The 23,013-nt window shown below is 31.9% G+C and overlaps 4 protein-coding genes across 4 annotated transcripts in view; 1 reads left to right on the plus strand and 3 right to left on the minus strand.

The window, feature by feature from the left end:
* Nucleotides 1-23,013, plus strand: part of Sol1 — a 224,370-nt gene that overhangs the window by 100,118 nt on the left and 101,239 nt on the right. The window lies entirely within an intron of this gene.
* Nucleotides 8,676-9,881, minus strand: LOC135193551 (uncharacterized). The gene is made up of 3 exons (XM_064216503.1): nt 9,733-9,881; nt 9,263-9,415; nt 8,676-8,862 (listed from the first exon to the last, which is right to left on the minus strand). The coding sequence occupies exons 1-3, from the start codon at nt 9,775-9,777 to the stop codon at nt 8,821-8,823; spliced, it is 240 nt and encodes a 79-aa protein (XP_064072573.1). The 5' UTR covers nt 9,778-9,881; the 3' UTR covers nt 8,676-8,820.
* LOC113393057 (uncharacterized) lies at nt 14,598-16,787 on the minus strand. Its single transcript, XM_064216505.1, has 4 exons — nt 16,685-16,787; nt 15,819-15,962; nt 14,985-15,113; nt 14,598-14,854 (listed from the first exon to the last, which is right to left on the minus strand). Exons 1-4 carry the CDS (start codon nt 16,730-16,732, stop codon nt 14,816-14,818), a joined length of 360 nt encoding a protein of 119 aa, XP_064072575.1. The 5' UTR covers nt 16,733-16,787; the 3' UTR covers nt 14,598-14,815.
* Nucleotides 18,633-22,574, minus strand: LOC135193571 (uncharacterized). The gene is made up of 4 exons (XM_064216578.1): nt 22,473-22,574; nt 19,839-19,982; nt 18,989-19,123; nt 18,633-18,790 (listed from the first exon to the last, which is right to left on the minus strand). The coding sequence occupies exons 1-4, from the start codon at nt 22,518-22,520 to the stop codon at nt 18,752-18,754; spliced, it is 366 nt and encodes a 121-aa protein (XP_064072648.1). The 5' UTR covers nt 22,521-22,574; the 3' UTR covers nt 18,633-18,751.

The following is a 23,013-nucleotide window of genomic DNA, read 5'->3' on the forward strand; positions in this document are numbered from 1 at the left end:
AAGGCCTCCTCTCCTTTTTGAGGAGAAGGTTTGGAGCATATTCCACAACGCTGCTCCAATGCGGGTTGGTAAAATGCAGAATTTCGTTGAAATTAGACATGCAGGTTTCCTCACGATGTTTTCCTTCACCGCCGAGCACGAGATGAATTATAAACATAAATTAAGCACATGAAAATTCAGAGGTGCGTGCCTGGGTTTGAACCCACAATCATCGGTTAAGATGCACGCGTCCTAACCACTGGGCCATCTCGGCTCGAATAATATACATACATGTATGTATGTACATGAAAATATCTAGATACTACATTTTTTAACATAAAAAAACTAATCATAAACCTACCAATACCTTCATAAAAAATATTTGATATTTAAAATGGTAGTCAAGATAAAATGAAACTTTAACACACGTCATTGAAACAGTCTTATCAATTTATTCAAGGAAATTAAATAAAAATATTTTTTATTTGCAATAATTATTTATATTCATCTTTATTATTGTTAAAATATTACTCTACTGTTATTATCAAGTTCATTTTTAAGTCACAGTTACAGTTCGAATAAAAGTTCCAATACATTAATTTAATTTAACATCGATCAAAATGAATATAAATTTATTGCACCTTCATATTTTGTCAGTGACAAAGTCGTTACGGGTCACTAGTAAATAAAAATCAACTTTTTAATTGAATAATAAATTAAAAAATATTGAATTAAAACAAGTTAAATGTTCACAGTACTTAACTTCGTAACAAACGCGTCCTGATTGCCTCTAATCATTTGCCAAAAGATTTTTCTCAATGATATCGATGTCTAACACAACTCGTTGGTTGATAAACAAGAATCCCGCAAGAAGAGTATTCTAAAAAAAGCTGTATTTCTCAAGCTTTAAAGTATATTATAGTTTATCTTCAGTCGTAAAATCTAGTCGACCTAGACAAATGTTTGTTGAGGACTTTCCACACCTGTGCTCGCGCTATATGTCTCCGTCAACTGATTACACTTCGCTTCAGTACAGTGACAATGATCGAAGGTATCATGGATTCCATTTGACGATTTCGACTTATTCTATAATCTAAGAAAACCTTATAAAAACATGTATGTATGTAACTGTTACCGTTTATAAAGAAGAGTACTCACGAAGGCTTTATTTAATATAAATACAATGGCAATAAAGTGCCACGGTCCTGACCAGAATAATTACTGTTTTTGAACGCTCACATTGAAGTCAAACTTTCCCATTGAAAAGCGCATATCGTTTTACACTACTAGTCTTGCGTATTATACATATAGGTACTATTCTTCGAATTTGTATCACAACAAATCTATCCTAATGCTTTCGGTAAGTAAACTCAAATAACAGAATAATAATCACATTTACTTGGTCTTAGGAATTTGTACAAATCCGTCTGGGTAGATACTACCTGCTCATATATTCTACGAGCAATACAAAACAAAACAGCATTACTTAGTCTTGTTATGATCCGTTGTGATTGGTGAGTAAGTCAGTACATACAGACTTTACATAACATCTTAGTTCATAAGTGGTGGCGTATTGTTGATATAAGGACTGTTTAATATTACTTAATAGTGCCAAGGTCTGTAGTAACCTTCCTTGTCCGTCGTCCTTCAACCTACCAACAACAAGAAGGTAAAACTTTATCGTAAAAATTGAGTGAAAATACTTTTAAATCATTTATGAAAATTTAACAGTACAATTTCAGACATAAATTATGTAAAAATAACTTGTCAAAACAACGGACAATGTTAAAAGCATTCACTCGAAAACAAACCACCTATCTATGTCTGGTCTGGTCGATAAAATATAGAATAATATTTTATTCTATTTATGTAATTTAACTCAAAATACTTCGCCAAGTACAATAATAGTTCAAAGTGATTTCGCTGTAAAAACAAACCAGAGAGAATACTTCGAATTTTTCAAAAATGTTAGATTTGGTGTTTGCCCTCTATAAACTCATGGGCACGTTTTGACTAAACTACTTTTGACCTTGAAGTTCTATAGAGGTTATATTATTTAATATATAATTATAAATAAAGTCCTATTAGACTTATTATTTTTATATTATTTAACTCCTCTAAGCATTTTCTTTATAACAACTGCACCGCTCATCAATAAATAATATGGTTATTTATAAGGAAACAAAACATGCCAGAGAACATGATAAAGTTATACAAGTAAGACCGTAAGTGAAAACAAATAAAACGAATTCTATTTCGAAACACGAAAAGTTCCAGACACTCGCATATCGAACTGCGTTCCGTTTCATACAACCTGGTGATAAATATAATATCCTTGTCACTTGTAACGATTTTAGACAACGAGAACAAAAGCGTGGTGTAAATCTGCGAAAAGCTAGAGACGGACCGAGGAGCTCAAATAGGATCAAACCTGGCTTTGTAAGGCTGGCTTATCGGGTACCCTCCTTGCATATTAAAGCCACCTGCACACTTTGGCCACCGCCGAGAATATTGTATAAGGTAATAAAGAAATAGCGCTATGAGAACTCAAATATACTAGCGACGTTTTGTAAGAACGGTATTTCGATATTTTTGCGACACTTCCGAAGAATACAAATGCGTTTTCCGCTGCCGGAAATACGATTACTTATTTTTACGTTATTAGATTTCCGAAAACGTATCATCCTTCAATAATAATAATTTGTTTTCGTAAGTAATTCCTTATTATTTTTTTCATTCTATTGTACAGAGTATATTATTTATTTATTTCGTGATTAATATAAACTATCAATACTAATGGTTTGATAAATAAGATACGTTTGATCTTTGAATGTAAACAATATAAATATAATTAAAGTATATGATGTACTAGATAGAACTAATTTCGACCTTTGTTCTGGATATACATATATAACATGTACGTGTCATTTTTGTAGGTATACTGCAATTCCACTAAATACACATACTCCGACATTGAAGGGCGTCCGTCCCATTACGAGTCTCAAGCTCTGACATTGCAAATAGTCCAAACAGCTATTTTTCAGTATGAATACAGTCTCCATAACTAAAGTGCATCCCAAAGTAGTAAACCGTCGTATTGCAATGAAAATATCAAAAAGGAAATAAACTAATCGAACAGTATCAACGTCATCTAACTAATAAAATAATTCATACAAAATACGTTTTTTTTTCGTTCGTTAAAAAGTATACATTGTTGTTTTATTGGCATCCCATCAATTCCTATCGCTGATAATCCGGTATTTGTATCAGTTTTCCTTAAATCAAAAAATGAAATGAGACTAATTTAAGTTATCATCATTTATTATTTTTTTATATTTCAACTGATTAACATTTTTTATTAAGACAGAATAATAAATTCCATCGCTACATTCAATTCTAGAGGTAGAGCACTTTAATAGGCTTTATTAGCTGCTTCATTCATTACCACCTTTGTCCTTTGGATTTAATTGATCAAACTGAAACAAAATTATTACATTTTGATTAAATTATATATAACTTATTCTCTTAACTTTTTTTTTTTATAATACATCCTGTTTCTAGCAATATACTTTAATATATGCAAATTATCTTTAATTTAATGTAATTATCAAGAAATTGTTTAAAGAAAGAGTTATACCATAGTTCTTGGTATTATTGAAACCTGTTAAAAGAAAGACATAAATAGATTTTAGAGTAATTAAAGTTAGTATTTAATTACTTACTGCACCCTGCACTTTTTCAACGAACTCATTAAATCCTTTCTTCATTTTTTCAGGGTCAATAGGTTCTATCTTAAACTTGTCACGTATTGTATTCGAGAATTCATCTAAGTTAAAAGTTTCAGGCTTTGGAGCTTGTGCCTCGCGTTTCACGAAAGCGTGGACCTGTATATGAAGATATTTTCTTAGAAACAAAACCATTAGTGGTACATTTAATTCTTGCATGGGTATTTAATGTATTATGTACTGCTATATATGTAATACAACTTTGTTAAACTTTTCAAATTATTTTGAGGAAAAAAGTCGTATTTAAATAAAGCGATTCCGAATCTGGCAAATGGACTATCAACTGGTGGAGTTTTAAATTTGCTAATACAATACCATATAATGTGATCATGGCTGATTTCTAAGAAGCGAAGATGGTGCATATTAATTATAAAAACGTGAATGTAACCAGTAGGCTGCTTAAATAACTTTATTGATCAATAGAAAATTGTATGATTTAATCTGGGTAAGCAGGAATAATAATGACATACTTTATTTTGGTTATAAAACACCTCCTAAAAATTTTTCCACATATCATATCAACCAACTAGCAGCGAGATAATCTTCAACACATTTTTTTTAGAAGAAAAGAGACTTCTATTCATCGTTGGAACATTTAAGGTCTTGAATTTGCTTGGATTGTTGAGATTTTTTCAGAAAACGAAGAAATCCCCATTTTGGACTTATGAGACCAGAATTTTCTTCGTTAATTTATATAATAACATACTTAAATTCATTCATTATTGAAACTATAATTTATCAAAATAAGACAAAATAATCAATATAGTTAATAGCACTCACACTGACGAGACAGACAGCCAGAAGGACTATTAGTAGCTTGTTCATCTTGAATATGGACACGACCTTGCAACACAGTTCTTGATCATCCACTGATGCTTATTTAATAGCTTCCTACTTTAACTGTCCTCTCAATTAGAAATAATCATGCTCGTTCATCTTATCATCGATCATAGGTCACCAGTTCCAGGAAAATAATTAGCGAATTTGTTGGCAATCATCACTAATTCGTTTGCACTTTAATTAATTATGAATGATGTTTCAAACTGGGATATAATAATCTATTTATTGTATTTTATTTTTTATTTACATGTGAATTGATCATCATATTTATAATTCTGTCCTTCCATCTTGTCTAGTAACAATAGTAGAAGTAGTAGTTTCCTAGTAAGCGGTCCTTCTTAGCAACATACTCATGGGGGCAGATTTGTTTCTCGGATAATCCGGACATTGTTGCTGACTCTGTCGCCGATGCAGTGTATTCCGCATACTGCTGTCATTGCTAAGGCAAAGACGGAGTACATTGGCAGAATTGGCAAGGGATTTTTAGGAACACGTGAGTTCTGGTCTTTCGCTAAAGGCTGTTTTAGCGAAATTCTGTCAGTATCATTTTCCATCTCTGCACAGGGACGGTGAGTCATTGGCCCATACCATAAAGACGAAAGCTGATTCCTTGGATATTTATAAGTTGAGTAGACCCGATGGCATCCCTCCAATCGTGCTATGGACTTGTGCTCCCGAATTAGTACCAGCCTTAACGAGTCTTTTCCGGTGACCCTATGTATTAGGCGCTGTCCTGAACTCCTGGAAGACTGCTTTGGTGCACCCGATCCCTAAAAAAGGCAACCGCTCAGACCCGTCCAATTATAGGCCTGTAGCCATCAGCTCCTTGTTATTCAAGGTAATGAAGTCCGTTATAAGCTACTATCTCTGCAAGCTCTCAGCTCCTGCGGTAACTGGAAGAGCACCAGCTGATTATCGTCCGCCAGTACGGTTTCGTTCGGCTCGCTCAATTGGTGATCTTCTAGTTTACCTGACACATAGATGGGAGGAAGCAATTGAGAGCAAGGGGGAGGCATTAGCAGCCAGTTTGGACATAACGAAGACCTTCGATTGCCTGTAGCACGAAGCGCTTCTTTCGAAGCTTCTTTCCTATGGGCTTCCCGGGAAATTATGCAATTGGATCAATAGCTTTTTGGCAGTTCGGAGCATCAAGGTCGTGACAACGGTGCATTTTTTGACTTAAAAATGTTGAGGACGGCCTACTATAACCCACTCTGTTTCTCCTGCATATCAATGTCTTATTGTAAATCAGGAACATTCAAAGCTATGCAGATGACAGTACCATAGACACCTTATACACCGGCCGTGCTAATATTTCTCAGGAAAACGTCGACGAAAACCGGAACAAACTTGTGTCTGTAATACAGCCTTTACTAAACAAAGTCTCAGACTGTCTAATCTAATCCCAAAAAAGACACAAGTTTGCGCGTTAACCGCTAAAAAACACCATTTATCTCCACGATTTGTGAACATTCCCATTGCCACCTAGTATCGGAATACTTGGCGTCGATATTTCAAGCCTCATTCAGTTCCGCGGTCAATTGGAAGGCAAAGCCAAATTGGCATCAAAAAAGCTCGGTGTACTCAGCAAGGCAAGACAGTATTCCACGTCGGCCCATCGCCTAAGACTATACAAGGCGCAAAATCGGTCTAACATGGAGTACTGCTCTCACCTCTAGGCGGGTGCTCCCCAGTACCAACTTCTTCCATTTGACCATATCCAATGTAGAGCGGCTCGAATTATCGACGATCAAGACCTTTCCGATCTGCTTGATCCTTTGACTTTGCGTAGAGATGTTGGATCATTTTCATTTTCTGCCTCACACAACCACTTTGTGGAACCAGCTTTCGCCTGCGGTTTTTTCCGCACTGATACGACTTGGGAACTTTCAAAAAAAGAACGTACTCATTTCTTAAGGGCGGCAACAAACCTGCAAGCCCCTGGTTTTGCAATTGTCTATGAGCGGTGGTAGTCAATTTCGTTCAGGTGAGCCTCCTGCTGGTTTGCCACCAAAAACATAAAAATATACTGTCATGAGCTTATTATATTAAAAATTTGAAAAGAACTTGAACAAAAAGAAGAACCCACTTAGTTTCTTCTATAAATATCTACAAACAACAATTCCCATTTGCTGTATTCAAGAAGTGATTCATTTTATTAAAATATTAGGGTAATATTAGGGTAAGCGAAGCTTATCAAAGTAAGGGTGTTATATAATACATACATTTTAATTTTAATACTATTTACTGTATTGCCAGCACCTGGCAATACTAAATATTCTATATAGCATTCTGCTTTGAGGGTGAGCCAGTGTAAGTAGTACTTAGTAGAGCCAGAGTAAGTGCCTACTGGGACAAGGAACATAACATCTTAGTTCCCAAGATTGATGACCCATTCGCCAATTTGCCTACCCACTTGAAATATTAAAAAATACAAACAAAAGGCATGGAATGCCTAAAAAAGTACATAGAACAAATATCAGCAAATGTCTACGAAAGTGAGTAACTCGATGCACTTTTAAACTTTATTTAAATCGTTCGTCAGTACCGAAAATATAATAACTTTTACGTTATTATAGTCCTAAAAACGTATCGATTTTCAATAATAACATACATTTTTACTATTACAACTTATCGACAAAAAATTAAACAATATTTATTTAAAACTCAATATTAGTGGTTTTATTTACGCGTCGGTGAGAGCTAGTACCTAATACATTAAGAGTATCTTATCTTTGAGTAAACACTATAAATAGGTATATTTCATGTGAATCATTAATTTAACTTTGTCCTTTGGTCCTGTTATCATTTGACATAATAGAGGTATTAAATAGATAAACTCAAAATATCGCGAAAATAGTTGATAACTCAAGTTCAAGTACTCAAGATGGCAATCTTGCTGAATTTTAAATGTGCTTAACAACGTTCTTTTTTATTTTAAACAATATTTTGAAACGCAACTGAGTGAGTACGTGATGGCAGTAAAATGGCAAAGTATGCTAATGATACTTTTTAATTTCTGACATGTTGAAAACGTGTACATGTTTTTAATAGTAACTATAGCACAATTAAAATTGATAAAAATAATACAATTATACTAAAATGAAGTTTTTAAAATTGCTTCATAATGCAAGAAAAGATTTAATAAAATAGTTGTAATTATAAACTTTTGGCGGCAAATAAGTATGAAACCTTTAATAAAAATAGGTAAGCTTTTATACTTTTATTCAAATTATTATGACGCTATCTTTATATTTTTTACCATACCTTCATGGTAAATAAAAAAAAAATCCTAAATCTTTTTCAATTGATGATTATAATGAGGAATGTACACAAATTTTTGAAATCAAAGCTTTCTCCTCAAAAGGAGAGGAGGCCTTAGCCCAGCAGTGGGAAATTTACACGTTGTTAATGTAAAAGGCAGAGTTCGATTATTATACCATAAGATTTTCCAAAATACATCATATAATTTTAAAGCATAGTTGGAAACACTTTATAAAACTTAAACATCCCGTTTAATTACGTTCATAGCTGACAGGGCTAGATAGAAGGGGAAGTTGCTGCTGGTATTCTTGTCAACGTTTCATATTTCTATGATTTGTACAGTACTCATTTTAATAAACTTTTTGCATATACTAATTTAAATAAGTCTTTGCAATATAAACTCATTAGGTAAAATATATTACAATAATTATATCTTAAGGTTGGTTATTCTTACACAGACAATATAGAAGCAAAAAAATACTTTATGTAGAAAAGTATGATGATGACACTGCACAAAATCAGAGGTATGAAGTAAATATTCTCACAAGAGGCAATGTAAGGGTAGGATATAATATAATAGGACCTACCATTTTAGTGATAGCAGTTGACGAGCAACTGGATCTGCCAAAGTATCCTTATATCGAAAACAGCTCGACACAGAAGTCGCTACATTCCACATTATATTTTTGTAAATTTAAATGTTTTTTTTGATTTCATGTTGTCGTTAAAAAGGATAATTTTTCAAATAAGTTGAAAATGTAATTGAAGGTTATCTGTAAGCCTCAAAATATTTAAATAAAATAAGTATTTAAACTATAATATATTTTATTTATATATATTTCAATACTATTTCAGCTGATTGACATTTTTTAGTAAGGTAATAATAAATTCCATCACTACAATTAATCATAGGAGCGGAGCACATTAAATGAATATCGTCGTTACATCTGCATTATTCTTTGGCTTCTTTGGGCTTAGCATTCAATTGATCAATCTGAAATAATATAATCGTTATGTATTTTGAATATTATATTCGGATTTTAAAGGCGGTCGTACTCTTTGTTTGTAGTGATTTTGTTGAATTTTCTACGAAATTGCAACTGTTCAAATTATAATCGCATTTAAAACCAATTAGATTACCATATATGAAACATTGGAAACGTTTAAAGTGTGCAATCGTAATAAAAATTAAAATCAAATTACATTTTCTATCTAATGGTAGATATTTTTTAATTCCTATTGTAATTCTAGGCTAGTGAGTCTATTCTAGATATAGTGGCGTGAAAAGACTGACAAAAATACTTTTGGTCGCCATGTTCATGATTCTTTTAAGATTACGAAAGTTAAACCTGCCTTTAAAGTCAAATTTTATATATATATATTTATCTACTTACTGCACCCTGCACTTTATCAACAAAGTCGTTAAATCCTTTCTTTATATTTTCGGGGTCAACAGCTTCCTTAACAGTGCTCAGTACTTTGTCTCCAAATTCTTTTAACGCATCAGGTTTTGGTGTTTCTGCATCTCGTTTCACAAAAGCATGTACCTGTATTAAGGATATTTATTTAGAAATGTACTCACACAGCTTAGTTACATAAATTCCACTTCGGATATATAAATTTCAAACTAATTTCTTTATTGTGTCATATAGTTATAATTTCTATATGAAATGTTTATTTCTTGCTCTGAGGCGGTATTCAAAACTGATTATTCAAAGAGACATATATCATATTGGAATCTCTATTTTGGAGCCATTGTGAGATTAGAAATATCATTTTGCACTAGAATATAAATACATTAGGCCGATATATTTTGAGTTTTATGTTCCATAAATAAAATAAAATAAAAAAAAAATGTACTCACGCTGACGAGGCAGACAGCCAGAAGGACAATGAATAGCTTGTTCATCTTGATTTTGACACGACTTTACGACGAAGCTCTTGATCATGCACTGAGCTATATAGCTGCCTAGTTTAGTTGTCTTTTTATTAAATAATAATCATGTTTGTTCATCTTATCAATGACCAGAGGTCACCAGTTCCAGTAAGATAATTATTAAATTTGTTTGCAATCATCACTGCGCTGTGGATTCTAATTATCTAGGTAGTTTAGTATACAGATACAATACAAATACTCTTAAGTACTTTACGATGTTTCAATCAAAGATTAAGTAATTAGTTTCAGCTTAAGAATGTGAATAGAATTGCATACAGTTAGAAATACTACTTTTAAATATGAGCCATACTTACATATCCATATACTGCAAATATTTTTATTAAAAATCAATTTGCAATTGTCCTATAAAATATTGATAATTACTATGGAGAATGTATCGATATGTTATTGGAACACTACGGTTCCTATAATCATGAAGTGAACATGTGGAAATAGCGTCATAAACCTGAGACAGTAACAAGCCATATATAATCCAGCAGAAGTAATTGTATATAAATAATAATCTTTAACTTAAATATTAAAAAAAATAATCAAGTGCTTTAATATTATATTTTTATATAGTTAAACGTTTTCTCGCATCACTCATTTGATTGAGTTAAAATTGTATCGAGCTGCTGTGGGTATGTGAAGATGTCTTGCTTACATCATTGTACAATAAGCGCCGCGTAAATGTTTTATTTTCATCTCTTGCTGCAGCTTGATGAACAAAATAGGTCTGACTTGTTACACTATCACAATTAAATCGTTGTTTAATTATACAAAACCATACCGCTGGTATATTGGCATATATTCTGCTCTATGCCCTTTTACCAGTTCTGTAACGGGAGTTTCTTTTAAGCTTCCTCTAACGTACACATTTCGTATTCAATGTTGTCATTCCAACATTCAGCTCAGTTGTCTATAATTTCGGCAGATTACATCTATAATGTTAGTAGCCTATCCCTGCGATCCATATTTGCCATTTTTTTTTCTTTTTAATATTGCCATTTCATTCTTACTGGTTTATTAAATCAATTATCTATTTACGGGCTGTCGCCAACGCCTGCTCCGATAGAGACAAGACGCACTAGTTCACATCAGTAGTCTGACAGCCCTGTCTAAAGCCGAACTAGAACTCAAATAAGTCGGGGCAGCCTTGTCCAGCGAGCATACAGGATGGTACGCAGAAAGAAATTCTGTTAGTTGTGCGATCTGCCCTGTCCACAAGTATAAACATCGTTGCTCTAAGTTAACCGATATATCGCAAGTCTGTTGTACAGAGACAAAATTTAAAGTTATCAGAGAAAGTCAGGACAGATCGCCTGAATTATAAAAAAAATTTCAAGGTTTTATCGATTTTGGTTATTTTTGCTCCAATCTTTGCTTCAATCTAGACTTCTAATACATATGTGCCGATGATAAATATGTTATCAACTAGCAGCAAAAGAAGGAGAACCCCTGGTATAATAATACAAGGGTTACTCCTTCTGTATTGAAAATGTTAAAAAGTCTATTACCAACATGAAGAAATTAAGATTAAAATGTATTCTAGCGCCAAACAGTAGTACTTAGTATTATTGTGTTCTGGTTTGAAGAATGAGTGTGTCTGTGTAACTACAGGTACGAGGGTTCTTTTAGGGGCAATAGCACGCGGAAATATACTTTCTTGAGGTCAACGAACAAGGAAAACAATAATAATAAATTTGATATTTGAAGATATTCGATTTCATATAAAAATAATTTTATTGCGAAAGCAAATCTGTTTGAAAAGGGAAATTGGAAGATAAATTTCTCTATCCACATAGGATGGAGTGAAATGGATGCGGATCGTTTTCAAAATAAACACGTAAATCTCCTTCGACCATTTTAGCGTTCACTGGCAGAGATGTCGGTGAAATATGTTCTGTCAGCCATTACGTTTTTTTCTATCTCACTTTTAAATACTAGTGAAAAGCAGTAAAACTTCTTCTTCGCACGTATCATATGAAAGTAGAGCATGGCGTTAAAGAATTGTAAAACAATTCTGTAATTTGCATAAGTAGCGTTATTAAGCAGACACTAGTACCTAAAAAAAAGAATTATGGTATTCGAAATATGCAAATTCATAATACGAGTATGTTATTCTCATCAATACTCATTTAGGTCGAATTTTCACTAATGGGCGAGCGAACGAGTTTTGTTATATGGCTTATATACTAATCGAGCAGTATCAACATAAAAAATACATACATTTAGTTATAGATGTCTGGTAAATAATCATAATTGATACAATAGCTTCTCCGTAGTACAATATTTGTGTAAACTCATTAATACGTCAAGACATTATGATTTAGTGATAAAGCATATACTCGTTTACTTAACTCCAACTTCTAGTATTTGCTTAGGACAGTTTATTTATTTACATTAAATATTAACGAAAATATGGACTATTTTTCTGTAATAAATATCAACCAAGGGTTGATAAAATATTTTGTTAAGAAACTTTTTTTTTGTGGAACATTTTGTTGACGACGTTTTCTAAGATTCCCTATTCCTATTTGAGTATGAAATTTTTTAATGATTTAATGTATACTGGGTTTTCAAAAAATAACTTTCAAACTCCTTTAAGACTACACTTAACAATTGATTTAAAATTTCAACGAAATCTGTTACGTGTTTTGGAAACATAGCGTCAATGCAGTTATTTTGAGGTGGTTACGGTTGTGTGCACAAGTGATCCCGTGGCACTCATCGAAGGGATGACGAGGGTACCGGTGGTCTTTTAATGGGTATTTCGGCATTTGGTTGATAGTGAATCCCACCCATACGTTTCCACAACGCGTCGTTAAAGTGAGAAAAAAAAATCATGTAATGTAAGATTTAATTAGTTATGAGATAAGTAAATAAGTGCTGAGGAAAGTACTAATTCACCGCACGCCTCGAATTATAAACACATTCTAAGCACAAAACAACACAAACTTAGAAGAGATTACCTGGGATACAATAAATTGCTTTCACTTATATTAGTTAAAGATCGTTTTAGGTCTCTGTAACGAAAATAAACCCATTAGTTTAATTCGAGGGTTACCTGTTAGAGTGTTTCTACGAAATCCGTTTAACATGATTCAAGCGTATGGTATATTCGGTATATGAACCTGTTTTAAAGACAAATCGTTGGGACATTAATAAGAATTCGGGTTTGTGGTTTCAACCCCTGGTCAAGATATGCACTAGTGATTCTTCCGTGTCCATAATAACTTGTTCTCATTGGTCAATAGTAAATGAAAATACCACAGATTTTGATATTGGATTTCCATATATAAATTCTTAAGGGATTGTACAAGCTCGTCTGGGTACCACCCTCACATTATATATCCTACCGTCAATCAACATAGACGATGCCCATAGAAGATGTTATACCCTTCAAACGGGAACACAACGATACTGAGTACTGTTGTTTGGCGGTAGAATATCTGACGAGTGGGTGGTACCTAGCCAGACGGGCTTGAATAAAGCTCTACCAGTAATAGTAATTAAAATTAAAAAAATAGTTATTATGAACTGAGTACCCTAAAGCATAAAATATAATCTCTAAGCAAAAAAGAATGTCCAGCTGTATTATTTTAAATTTTAAATATCAGATCAACAATTTTTTTTTCTTCGTTTATTTTAAACAGAAATTAATTACAAAAGATGATTTTTTTACAATATGGTGGTCACTTGAGATTAATTTTACTTCATCTCAAATGATGTGGCAAATTTCCGAAATAGACCTTATCAAAACTTTCAAGTAATTCTTCAATAGGATTACGTCCTTCGCTATAAGCCCTAACGGCCATACTTATAAATTTACTTTAGGGTGTGATTAGTCAGACAATGCTGTTCGTCATTTCAAAGTCAAATTATCGTTTATAAGTAAGACCGTATCATAAGATTTTCCTTAGAACTTTTTCAGAAACAATTCCTACATAAATTATTTTGAACCTTTATGTGAACGAATACAATGGATGAATATTACAGTAAAATAAATTAATAGTAAAACCTTTTTAAAACAAGCTTTTATTTAAATGCACTAAAAATATAAAAATAAAATTATTGACTTCAAATTATTTAATTTACTTGATTATCAACATCATCAAATCTCGCGGCAAGCTTTTATGTCATATAAATAAATAATAAATATTGGACAACATCACATACATTACTCTGATCCCAATGTAAGTAGCTAAAGCACTTGTGTTATGGAAATCAGAAGAACGACGGTACCACAAACACCCAGACCCAAGACAATATATCGAATCGAATCGAATATATAAGGAATTGATCCCGGGACCTCGGAGTGGCGTGCCCATGGAAACCGGTGTACACACTACTCGATCACGGAGGTCGTCGTTTCACATATGACAATATAAATTGTGTCAAATGTGAAATTACGTCATAAGTTAACAGTAAAAGTTATAGTGTAACAGCTTATTTTCCTTTTTAGCGCATTTATAATTTATAATAGCTTGTTTTTAAAAAGGTAATTACTTAATTTTTTTAGTTTTTAGTAATTAAACTCGCATTCGTATTCTAGGTAGGTTCTTTCGTTTGATACCCAAATTAGAGTTTTCAAAAAGAGCTTTCAAAATAATTAGTCCGCCATGTTGGATTTACAATGACGTCACACATTTAACCATGCATTGTCATTCAAACAGAACATGAATAAATAATTTAAGCTCAATCGGTTAAAGATATCTGCTTTTAAATTGAGTTGCAAGATTTCACCCGTTCATACATTGGAAGTTAAATAAAAGCTTGTAAAAATTTAAAAATAAAAATTGTAAAATATTTTATTCGTATAAAAAATTGTTACATGATGATCGAAATTACTTTAACAAGTTATTTTCATATCGCACAAAACCATGTCATGAGCACGTACGGAACGTAATTACGTATGTTTTCATTTGAATTTTCATTGAGTTATTTGAATAACATTCATTTTATCGTTATTACTGATAAAAACAAACGTTTAATTATTTTCAATTGTAGTTTACTCCTTGTCTGATGATGGAGACCCTAAAACATTGAACTGCAAAAAATATATATATCAGTAAAGTAAAATATCAATACGAATATTACTACGTGAATGTTCTCAAAACAAAATTTATGGTTTTCGCATAATACACATTTTAATGAATCGAGTACTTTGCATAACTTACCACTTTAGAAATTTTATCAAATTGATCTCCAAATAATCCAAAGATATCCTGTACGTATTTATCTTTGGCTTTCTTAATATATCCCAAAGAAGAATTTCCATCTATAGTCCTCTTGAAAATTGCTCGCGGCTGAAAAATTAAAACACTACATTAAAAATATATACATACCGTTACCTAACATTGTTTACCAACTAACTTGGATACAAATGGTTTTATATGGAAATAACTGCATCAGAATACATACATACAAAATATTTGCTATTAATGGTATTATGTCAATACGTGTAATGTAATTTATACTATGGGAAAAGAGTTCTCTACAGCAACAGATGAGGAGATAAGATGAGTTTCTCTTTCAACGAATTCAGCGGTTTCAGATTATATTACTAAAAGTAGATTTTGGCTCATAATTTGTTAAAAATGTAGCTTATATATTAGACACAACCTAATGATAGTTTTGTTACATGTAAATATATTAAAATTGATTCCCTAGACTTTATGAATGAAAACAATATACAAGAAAAGCAACTGTTTTTTTAGTAGGAACAGCTAATAATATTAAAAAAATAAACGTAAATTATCAGTTCAATCTGGAGCTCGATTAAAATTGCGTGAATATCTCTAAAAAGAAGGGAATGCTATCGTCAAGTAGTGGAGGTTAGACTACTACTTATTTTTTTTTTAACAAAAACTATAATTTTATCTCATGTTTTTATAACCGTTTTCTCACCAGCAGCCGTACTTGTCCGTGATATTACACACGACTTACGTACTGATAAGCGCCCGGATGTCATTTTCACGGTGATGGACCGCCCAAAAAGTTACGAAACTTACCGCATTAGAGAAAACACCTAATGGTTCCTGAAATAAATTTGCGATGGCCATATCTTTTTTTTCCTTAAGGTCCTTTATAGGTTTTAAAAAGGACCCTGCGATACCAGTTGGATCGAAATCTGCATTCTGTGGGAACCCAAGTGTCTGAAAAATAGTATGACTATGTTAAAAAACTATATGTTAAAAAGGAGTTGATAATACAATAGTATATATTGCCCCTACGTTTCCTTATACTTTATAAAATCTCATACACTACATACGCATAGACTCTATTGAGAGACGCTAGGTGACAAAAGGTCGCTTATTTGACTACACAGGGCTTTACAATAGGATCCCGGAAAACGTCCAGTAAAGATATATTTAATGTGAGATTTTATTTATTCAAATTCAAACTCAAAGTCAAAAATCTTTATTCAATATAGAAGTGTTTACACTTGGTTATTAATGTCAAAAATCTACCACCGGCTTGGAATTTAACACCTCAGACCTGAGAAGGACCGGCGCAAGAAACTAAGCGGGATATATATTTCTTTTTAATTTTTTTTTTTATTTTCATGTTGAAATAATAAACTTATTTTTGATTTGAAGCAGCCTGGAGGTGATCACCTCATTCCCAAGGTGTGCAGTCAACTAAAAAGTCTAGTGTTGTAATTTCCTTTATATTAAAAAATGTTAAGATTTTTTTATGCAGTAAAGAATACTACTTATACAACATACAATACAATATTTAATTAGTTTACTAGATATTGCAATTTGGACAATAAAACAGAACTTAATAAAACAGTACCTTTTCAAGAAAAGATCAAAATATATTTTTTAATTTCTAGCTTATTGTTCAGCTTTATAATAAAAAAATGTTTACTTACGCAATGCAACACCAGGAGTACAAACAAAAAAATCATTTTCGAAAACATATTTAGAGTTTGGAAAGATGTATGTTAATCTTAAGATAATCTCACACTATCGATAAATGGCAATAATCGCTTCTTATATAATAATCCTATACATCATAAGTAAATATAATTTACATATACGATGTAAATAAGAAACCACAGACTTGTAAAATACGGGCATGTTTGTTTTAAATGTTAAGTAAAGTAAGTACCTGTATAGAAAACTGTTACTTCATCTATATTTTGTTTAGAGGGTAACTGGTTAAACGTTGTGTCTTCCTCATTCGTATATCAAATCTATTATGCCAGAAAGAGAGATGGTTGTATTTATCTAAACATCCGCGTAACAATTTTTACAAGTAAGGTAATGATTGTCATTGGATAAATGTAGTTAAGTTTTCGAGCCGAGATGGCCCAGTGTGAGCCGAGATGCGCCAGTGTTAGAACGCGTGCATCTTAACCCATGATTGCGAGTTCAAACCCAGGCAAGCACCACTGAATTTCATGTCCTTAATTTGTGTATATAATTCATCTCGTGCTCGTCGGTGAAGGAAAACATCGTGAGAAAACCTGCATGTGTCAACGAAATTCTGCCAAATGTGTATCCATCAAACCGTACTGGAGCAGTGTGGTGGGATATGCTCCAAACCTTCTCCATAAAGGGTGAGAAGATGTTAGCCCAACAGTGGGAAATTTACAGGCTGTTAATGTTACTCAAGATTCAGGAGCTTCAAAGAGACTTTTAAAAAAAAAATTTAAATATTAAATTAAATTAAACAAAAATTAAAACTTAATTCTAAAATGAAAACACGAGGCAGAATTGAATGCCAATCATTTTTGAATCTTCAATATTTTAACTCTAACATCGTTTCTATAAATAGCCCTTAGCGAGAAGAAACGACAGCTAATATTTTCAATCAGTATTAGTAAGTAGTAATCATTTTCCGTTTCTTTTATTTTTCTTTAATACTTATTTATACCATTTGGCCAAAGTCATCCGATGTTAGGCTTGACAGTATTTTCTTACTTAAGACCTTACTATTACAAAACACGTCATTTATTCAAGTTTCGGATATTGTCGATATTCTCATAGGCTCACAAAACATTTTATTTAAATTATAAGACTGAAATAAACTTATGAACCTTGCACTTACGAAGATTGTACTAATATTTAAAAATTAAATATCCAATAAGAATTAAGTTAATAGTTCTTATGTAAATAAAATACATATAATAAAATACTCACAAATAACCACATTCAACAACAAATTCTTTTAAGGGCGTCAACCAGAACACATTCAAACGATTTACAACTATTGTGGAGGTTTCTATGGTATACTCGAAATACACACATGCCAATTCAATAGTGCGCTCTATGGAAACATTCATGTCTTACTGCTATACAGCTTAACTTTTACTTTGTGTATTTTGATGATCCTCCATTTATAGTCGATTTTCACCGTCAAACAAGAGATCTCTATATATAGTGAAAACTATCAGATCAATGAACTGACGTCCGAACTAAAAGGCACAGGTATTACAAATTGAAACGGCACAGCACTACACACACCGTGAGATTTAGTGACACAGGGTAAAAGGTATTGATAGGAATTCCCTCTGGTAACATGACGTAGATAGAGATACCTCATCTGAATGGCACATAGTGCTAATACAGGTTGCCAAGTTAGAGAATTCATAAAAAAAAAAATAAGTGAGTCCAATAGTGTCATAAGGTTTTTCTTAGAACTGTTTCAGGATAACAATTCCACCATAAATTGTTTTGATAAAACGTTGTGTTTGCACAAATGAATTAGGTGAATATTTAAAAAAAACATTTTAAAAATAAATTTGGTAAAATATTTTATTACTGTAAAAAAAATGTTTTGTTATTACTTTAACAAATTACTCGTAGTTTCATATGGCCCATTTCATGAGCACGTACGGAACGTAATTATGTGTGTTTTCATTGTGTATTTTAATAATATTCATTGCGTCATTGTTGCTGCTAATAGCAAACGTTTCATTGATTTTAATTGTAGTTTACTCCTTTTTTGAAGATTGAGAACCAAAAATATCGAACTGCAAAAAAAAAAATTTCATAAATTTAAAATATAAGAAAGAATATACGCCAAATGTTCTCAAAACTGATTTAGTGTTTTTCGCATAATGTACATATATATTTTTTTTTTAACTAAAATTTTACATGAAGCTACACTTCTGTCACATTTTAAAACAAGATATGATCATATTTCGTCAGGAGAACTTTCAAAAACTTACCACTTTAGAAACTTTATCAATTTGTTCTCCAAATAATCCAAAGATATGCTGTATGTGTTTATCTTTAGCTTCCTTTCCAGCTGCCATACCGCTAGACTTATCTTCATCTGTAGCCCTCTTTAGAATTCCATGCGACTGAAAAATGAAGCCACTATATTTAAAAAATATATCAATTATACCAATTATAAAATTACCTAATATTGCTTATAACTAACTAACCAGGATACGAATGAATTCATATGAATATAATTGCATCAGAATACATACAAATAAAATATTGACTTACGTATATAATTTGCGACTAACAGTACCATGTCAATAAGTTTATTGTAGTTTAACAGTAGATAAGGAGTTATGCTGAGTTTGTTTTTCTTAAAATTCAGCGGTTTCCGAGCAGTGTTATAATTTGTTATATACATGGCTTATATAATAGATGCAACCCAATTGATTCCATACTTTTATTAATAAAAACAATATACGTACATTAAAAAAAACATTGAAAAGCAACTGATTTTTAGTTATAATATATATAAAAGATAATAATGCTCTTATAAGAAAACTAAATAATATTTAAAAATATATATGGAAATTAATTGTTTATTCTTTCGCTCGATAAAAATTGTGCCCCCGTTTTGGGCCAACTTTATATAATAAGCTAAGCTATATCTCTAAGAAAAGGGAATCTCATTGCGCAGCAGTTGACATTTATACAACTAAATATATAATAAACCAGCATCACTCGTCTGTAATGTAACAATCTAAGATTTGACTATGAATATTAAATTAATTAAATAAAGACAAGCACTCGATTTTAATGCTCCGGAACCAACCTAAAAGTTACGAAACTTACCGCTTTAGAAAAAGCACCTAATGGTTCTTGAAATAAACCTACGACCGGCATGATATGTTTTTCCTTAACGTCCTTTATAGGTTTCAAAAAGGACCCTGCTATACCAGATGGATTAAATCCTGCATTCTGTGGGAATCCTAGTGTCTGAAAAAGAATACGAATATTATTACGATTAAAAAAAGTTAATAATACTTTGTATAGCATGTATTCCTCCCCCCGTTTCCTTATACATTAATATATTTCTATAGACATATACATATATATACTTGAATTTATATCACATATATTGAAAGACACTAGGTAACATAGGTTAGTTAGATCGCTTACCCGACTATATAGAGTTTAACAATAGTATATATTATATATATTTTATTTTAGATTTTTTTAGGAACATATTTGGGTACGCGGTGCTGTCATAAACTAACATACAAATATTTACACACTAATACTTATACTTATTACATATATAAATATTTTAAGAAAATAAAATGTTACAATACAAGGAAATTAATTTAAGTCGTCTAAATTGAGAAAAATTCTCGTCAAGTATACTCCTCATATTATATTATAAACCGAAAATACTGTTGCTACAAAAAAACAAACATCATTTTATCTGAACTCAAGGATTTGCTAATTCATTGTCATTCTTGTAAACATTTATATATATTATAATATAGATACGTGAGTTTGAAAAAAGAATTAAGATATTTATCCAAGGATGTTTTTGAGGAAGAAAAAGAAGAGTTTCTGAATGAAGAGGTATGCAAAACAACTCAATTTGAAAAGTGTAAAAAAATGAAGTTCTTTTAATAGACGTCGATACGTCTAAACTTTCTTTCAGTTTGAAGTAAATACAATCATGGTAATACTAAATCGGTTTCCGCCGGCGGAAACGAGGACCCAGATTAGCGACGTCACGGAGACGGCCGTGACGTCAGTAAATTCATTCAGTGCTTAAATTCACACCCCACCGACTACGTTCTGAGCCGAGGTGCGATCTCATAGGAGACACCCTCAGGACGAACGTCACTTTCGAGCCCAAAAGGGTTCACCTCAAGGCAGAGTCTTAGCACTCGCCCCAACGTTCGGTGACGCTGTAAAGGCCAGTAGGGCCAACAGCAATACACAACCACAGATACAAAAAAACTAAATCGGCCGCAACTAAGAATTATGTACGTTGGCTGGTCTGAAGTTGGTTCGTCTGATACACTCGCCCTATATATATTTTTTTTAATATACTTCTCTAATCCTCTAACAGAAACCGCACTGATTATATAGCGGACGACCATCAGGTCAGATTATAACTCAGACGAGCAATAGCGTGCAGCAAACATACTGACATTTCGTTCACATTATTCATAAGAATATCGAAAAATATATTTACTAATTTTAAAAATCAAAGCAAATGTCTTTGTCGTTAGATGTAGAATCGTAATATATATATATAGATACATGATTATATATCTACAAACCCTAATAAACTAAAAACTATTAAATAAAAAAGTCTCAATTCCCATTAGTAATGACAATTGACTATGCACTTAAACTCTATTCCAATCATAAGGGGAATAAAGCCAAATAAACAACACTTGACAGCAAATTGATGCGATATCATTGGTCGAGAGCTTGATTAATCTATGATATTCACAATAATATATTAAAAAAAATATTTTGAAATATTTTTATGGTAAAGAAGACTCGGTGCAAGCTCGTCTGGGTAGGGGCCTACTTATCAGATATTCTACCTCCACACAGTAATACCTATTGCTGAATTGTAGTATGAAGGTTGAGTGAGGCAGAGTAACTACAGGAACACCGGACGCTACTACATGTACTACTACAATGATACTATTTGTAGAATTTCAAGGTCCGATAAACTTGAACTTTGGCGTATTTATATTTGTACGTGTACGATAAATAAAACAGTGTTTATAGGAATTGCCCAAATAATTTAAAGGCATGGTAACAAAAATCATCTCATTTCCTGGGTTCATTAAATATTTATATTGAAATACGTTTGGTAAGTAGGGTGACGAGAAATTTACAAAGACTGTTTCCAAATTATTAAATACTCAATTTAATACGATTACTTCAGCAGAATCGTAGTTGAATAATATTAATAATGGTTGTAAAGTAAACGCCCGCGAATTAATTAATCTTAGCCAATAAATAAATATATATCTATTCTTGAAAAGACACTTTTATTTTCAGGAAGAATATATAAATTTACTTGTGTTTTATATACTAACATATCTATTATAACCCACTTAGTTTTGCTATCATCTATTAACTCATCTATTATATAATATTTTTTAATGAATGGGCTCTAGACTTTGTTTTGAAAATTTAACAATAGATTCCGTTTAAACACTGTCTGGGATTCTGTTGTGAAAGCGTATAAATTTCCCCACAAAAGAGTTACTGAGTCTATTTAGTCGAGAAATAGAAGTAATATTCAATTAGTTTACTAAATACATCAATCGTCAAATAAAACAAAACTTAATAAAATAGTATTATTTCAAGAAAATATAAATATTATTTTGGTTAATTTATTAATTTCTATTTATCATAATAATCTATAAACTTTAGTATAACTAGGTATTAGTTCTTGATAATATACATTTTGTTACTTACGCACTGCAACACCAGGATCACAAATAAAAACATCGTTTTCGTAAACATATTTCGATTTTGATAGGATGTATGTTAATCTAAAGATGACCTTACACTATCGATATATCGCACAATCCGCTTCTTATATAATATTCGTATAGTTAGGTCGTAAATAAATTCGATTATAATTTAAATAAAAAACCACAAACTTTAAAAAATCTGGCAAGGTATTTTTATAATTGTCCAGTAAAGTACCTTTATAGGAAATGGTTATTTCATCTATTTGTGGTTTAGAGGCTGGTTAAACAACTTTGTGTCTCCCACTTTTGAATATTATATTTTATTTGAACATTATAATATTATTTACAAGTAATGCCGATGATTATCATTGGAACAACATTTTAGCATTCATGTAAAATCACCGTCTGGTGATAAAACATTTATCTCCATTAACCAAATCCACTCATGATTTGATTTATCGTTGTAGTAGTTTAGTTTAGTTTTAGTAGTTTTATCTATATATACGAACATTATAAAGCGGAAGAACACGCCTTTGTCGGGA

This window comes from Vanessa tameamea, chromosome 12 (assembly GCF_037043105.1).
Source record: "Vanessa tameamea isolate UH-Manoa-2023 chromosome 12, ilVanTame1 primary haplotype, whole genome shotgun sequence".
Classification (NCBI taxonomy): Eukaryota; Metazoa; Arthropoda; class Insecta; order Lepidoptera; family Nymphalidae; genus Vanessa; species Vanessa tameamea.

What these genes read in the sequence shown, in the direction of transcription:
- LOC135193551 (XM_064216503.1), bottom strand. Translation starts at nt 9,777, where the DNA reads ATGAACAAGCTATTCATTGTCCTTCTGGCTGTCTGCCTCGTCAGC. An exon ending in TGGCTGTCTGCCTCGTCAGC is followed by an intron (nt 9,416 to 9,732) that starts GTGAGTACATTT and finishes TCCTTAATACAG; the next exon opens with GTACATGCTTTTGTGAAACG. An exon ending in TTGATAAAGTGCAGGGTGCA is followed by an intron (nt 8,863 to 9,262) that starts GTAAGTAGATAA and finishes ATATTATTTCAG; the next exon opens with ATTGATCAATTGAATGCTAA.
- LOC113393057 (XM_064216505.1), bottom strand. Translation starts at nt 16,732, where the DNA reads ATGTTTTCGAAAATGATTTTTTTGTTTGTACTCCTGGTGTTGCATTGC. An exon ending in TAGGTGTTTTCTCTAATGCG is followed by an intron (nt 15,114 to 15,818) that starts GTAAGTTTCGTA and finishes TTAATTTTTCAG; the next exon opens with CCGCGAGCAATTTTCAAGAG. An exon ending in TTGATAAAATTTCTAAAGTG is followed by an intron (nt 14,855 to 14,984) that starts GTAAGTTATGCA and finishes TATTTTTTGCAG; the next exon opens with TTCAATGTTTTAGGGTCTCC.
- LOC135193571 (XM_064216578.1), bottom strand. Translation starts at nt 22,520, where the DNA reads ATGTTTACGAAAACGATGTTTTTATTTGTGATCCTGGTGTTGCAGTGC. An exon ending in TGATCCTGGTGTTGCAGTGC is followed by an intron (nt 19,983 to 22,472) that starts GTAAGTAACAAA and finishes ATTCTTTTTCAG; the next exon opens with ACACTAGGATTCCCACAGAA. An exon ending in TTGATAAAGTTTCTAAAGTG is followed by an intron (nt 18,791 to 18,988) that starts GTAAGTTTTTGA and finishes TTTTTTTTGCAG; the next exon opens with TTCGATATTTTTGGTTCTCA.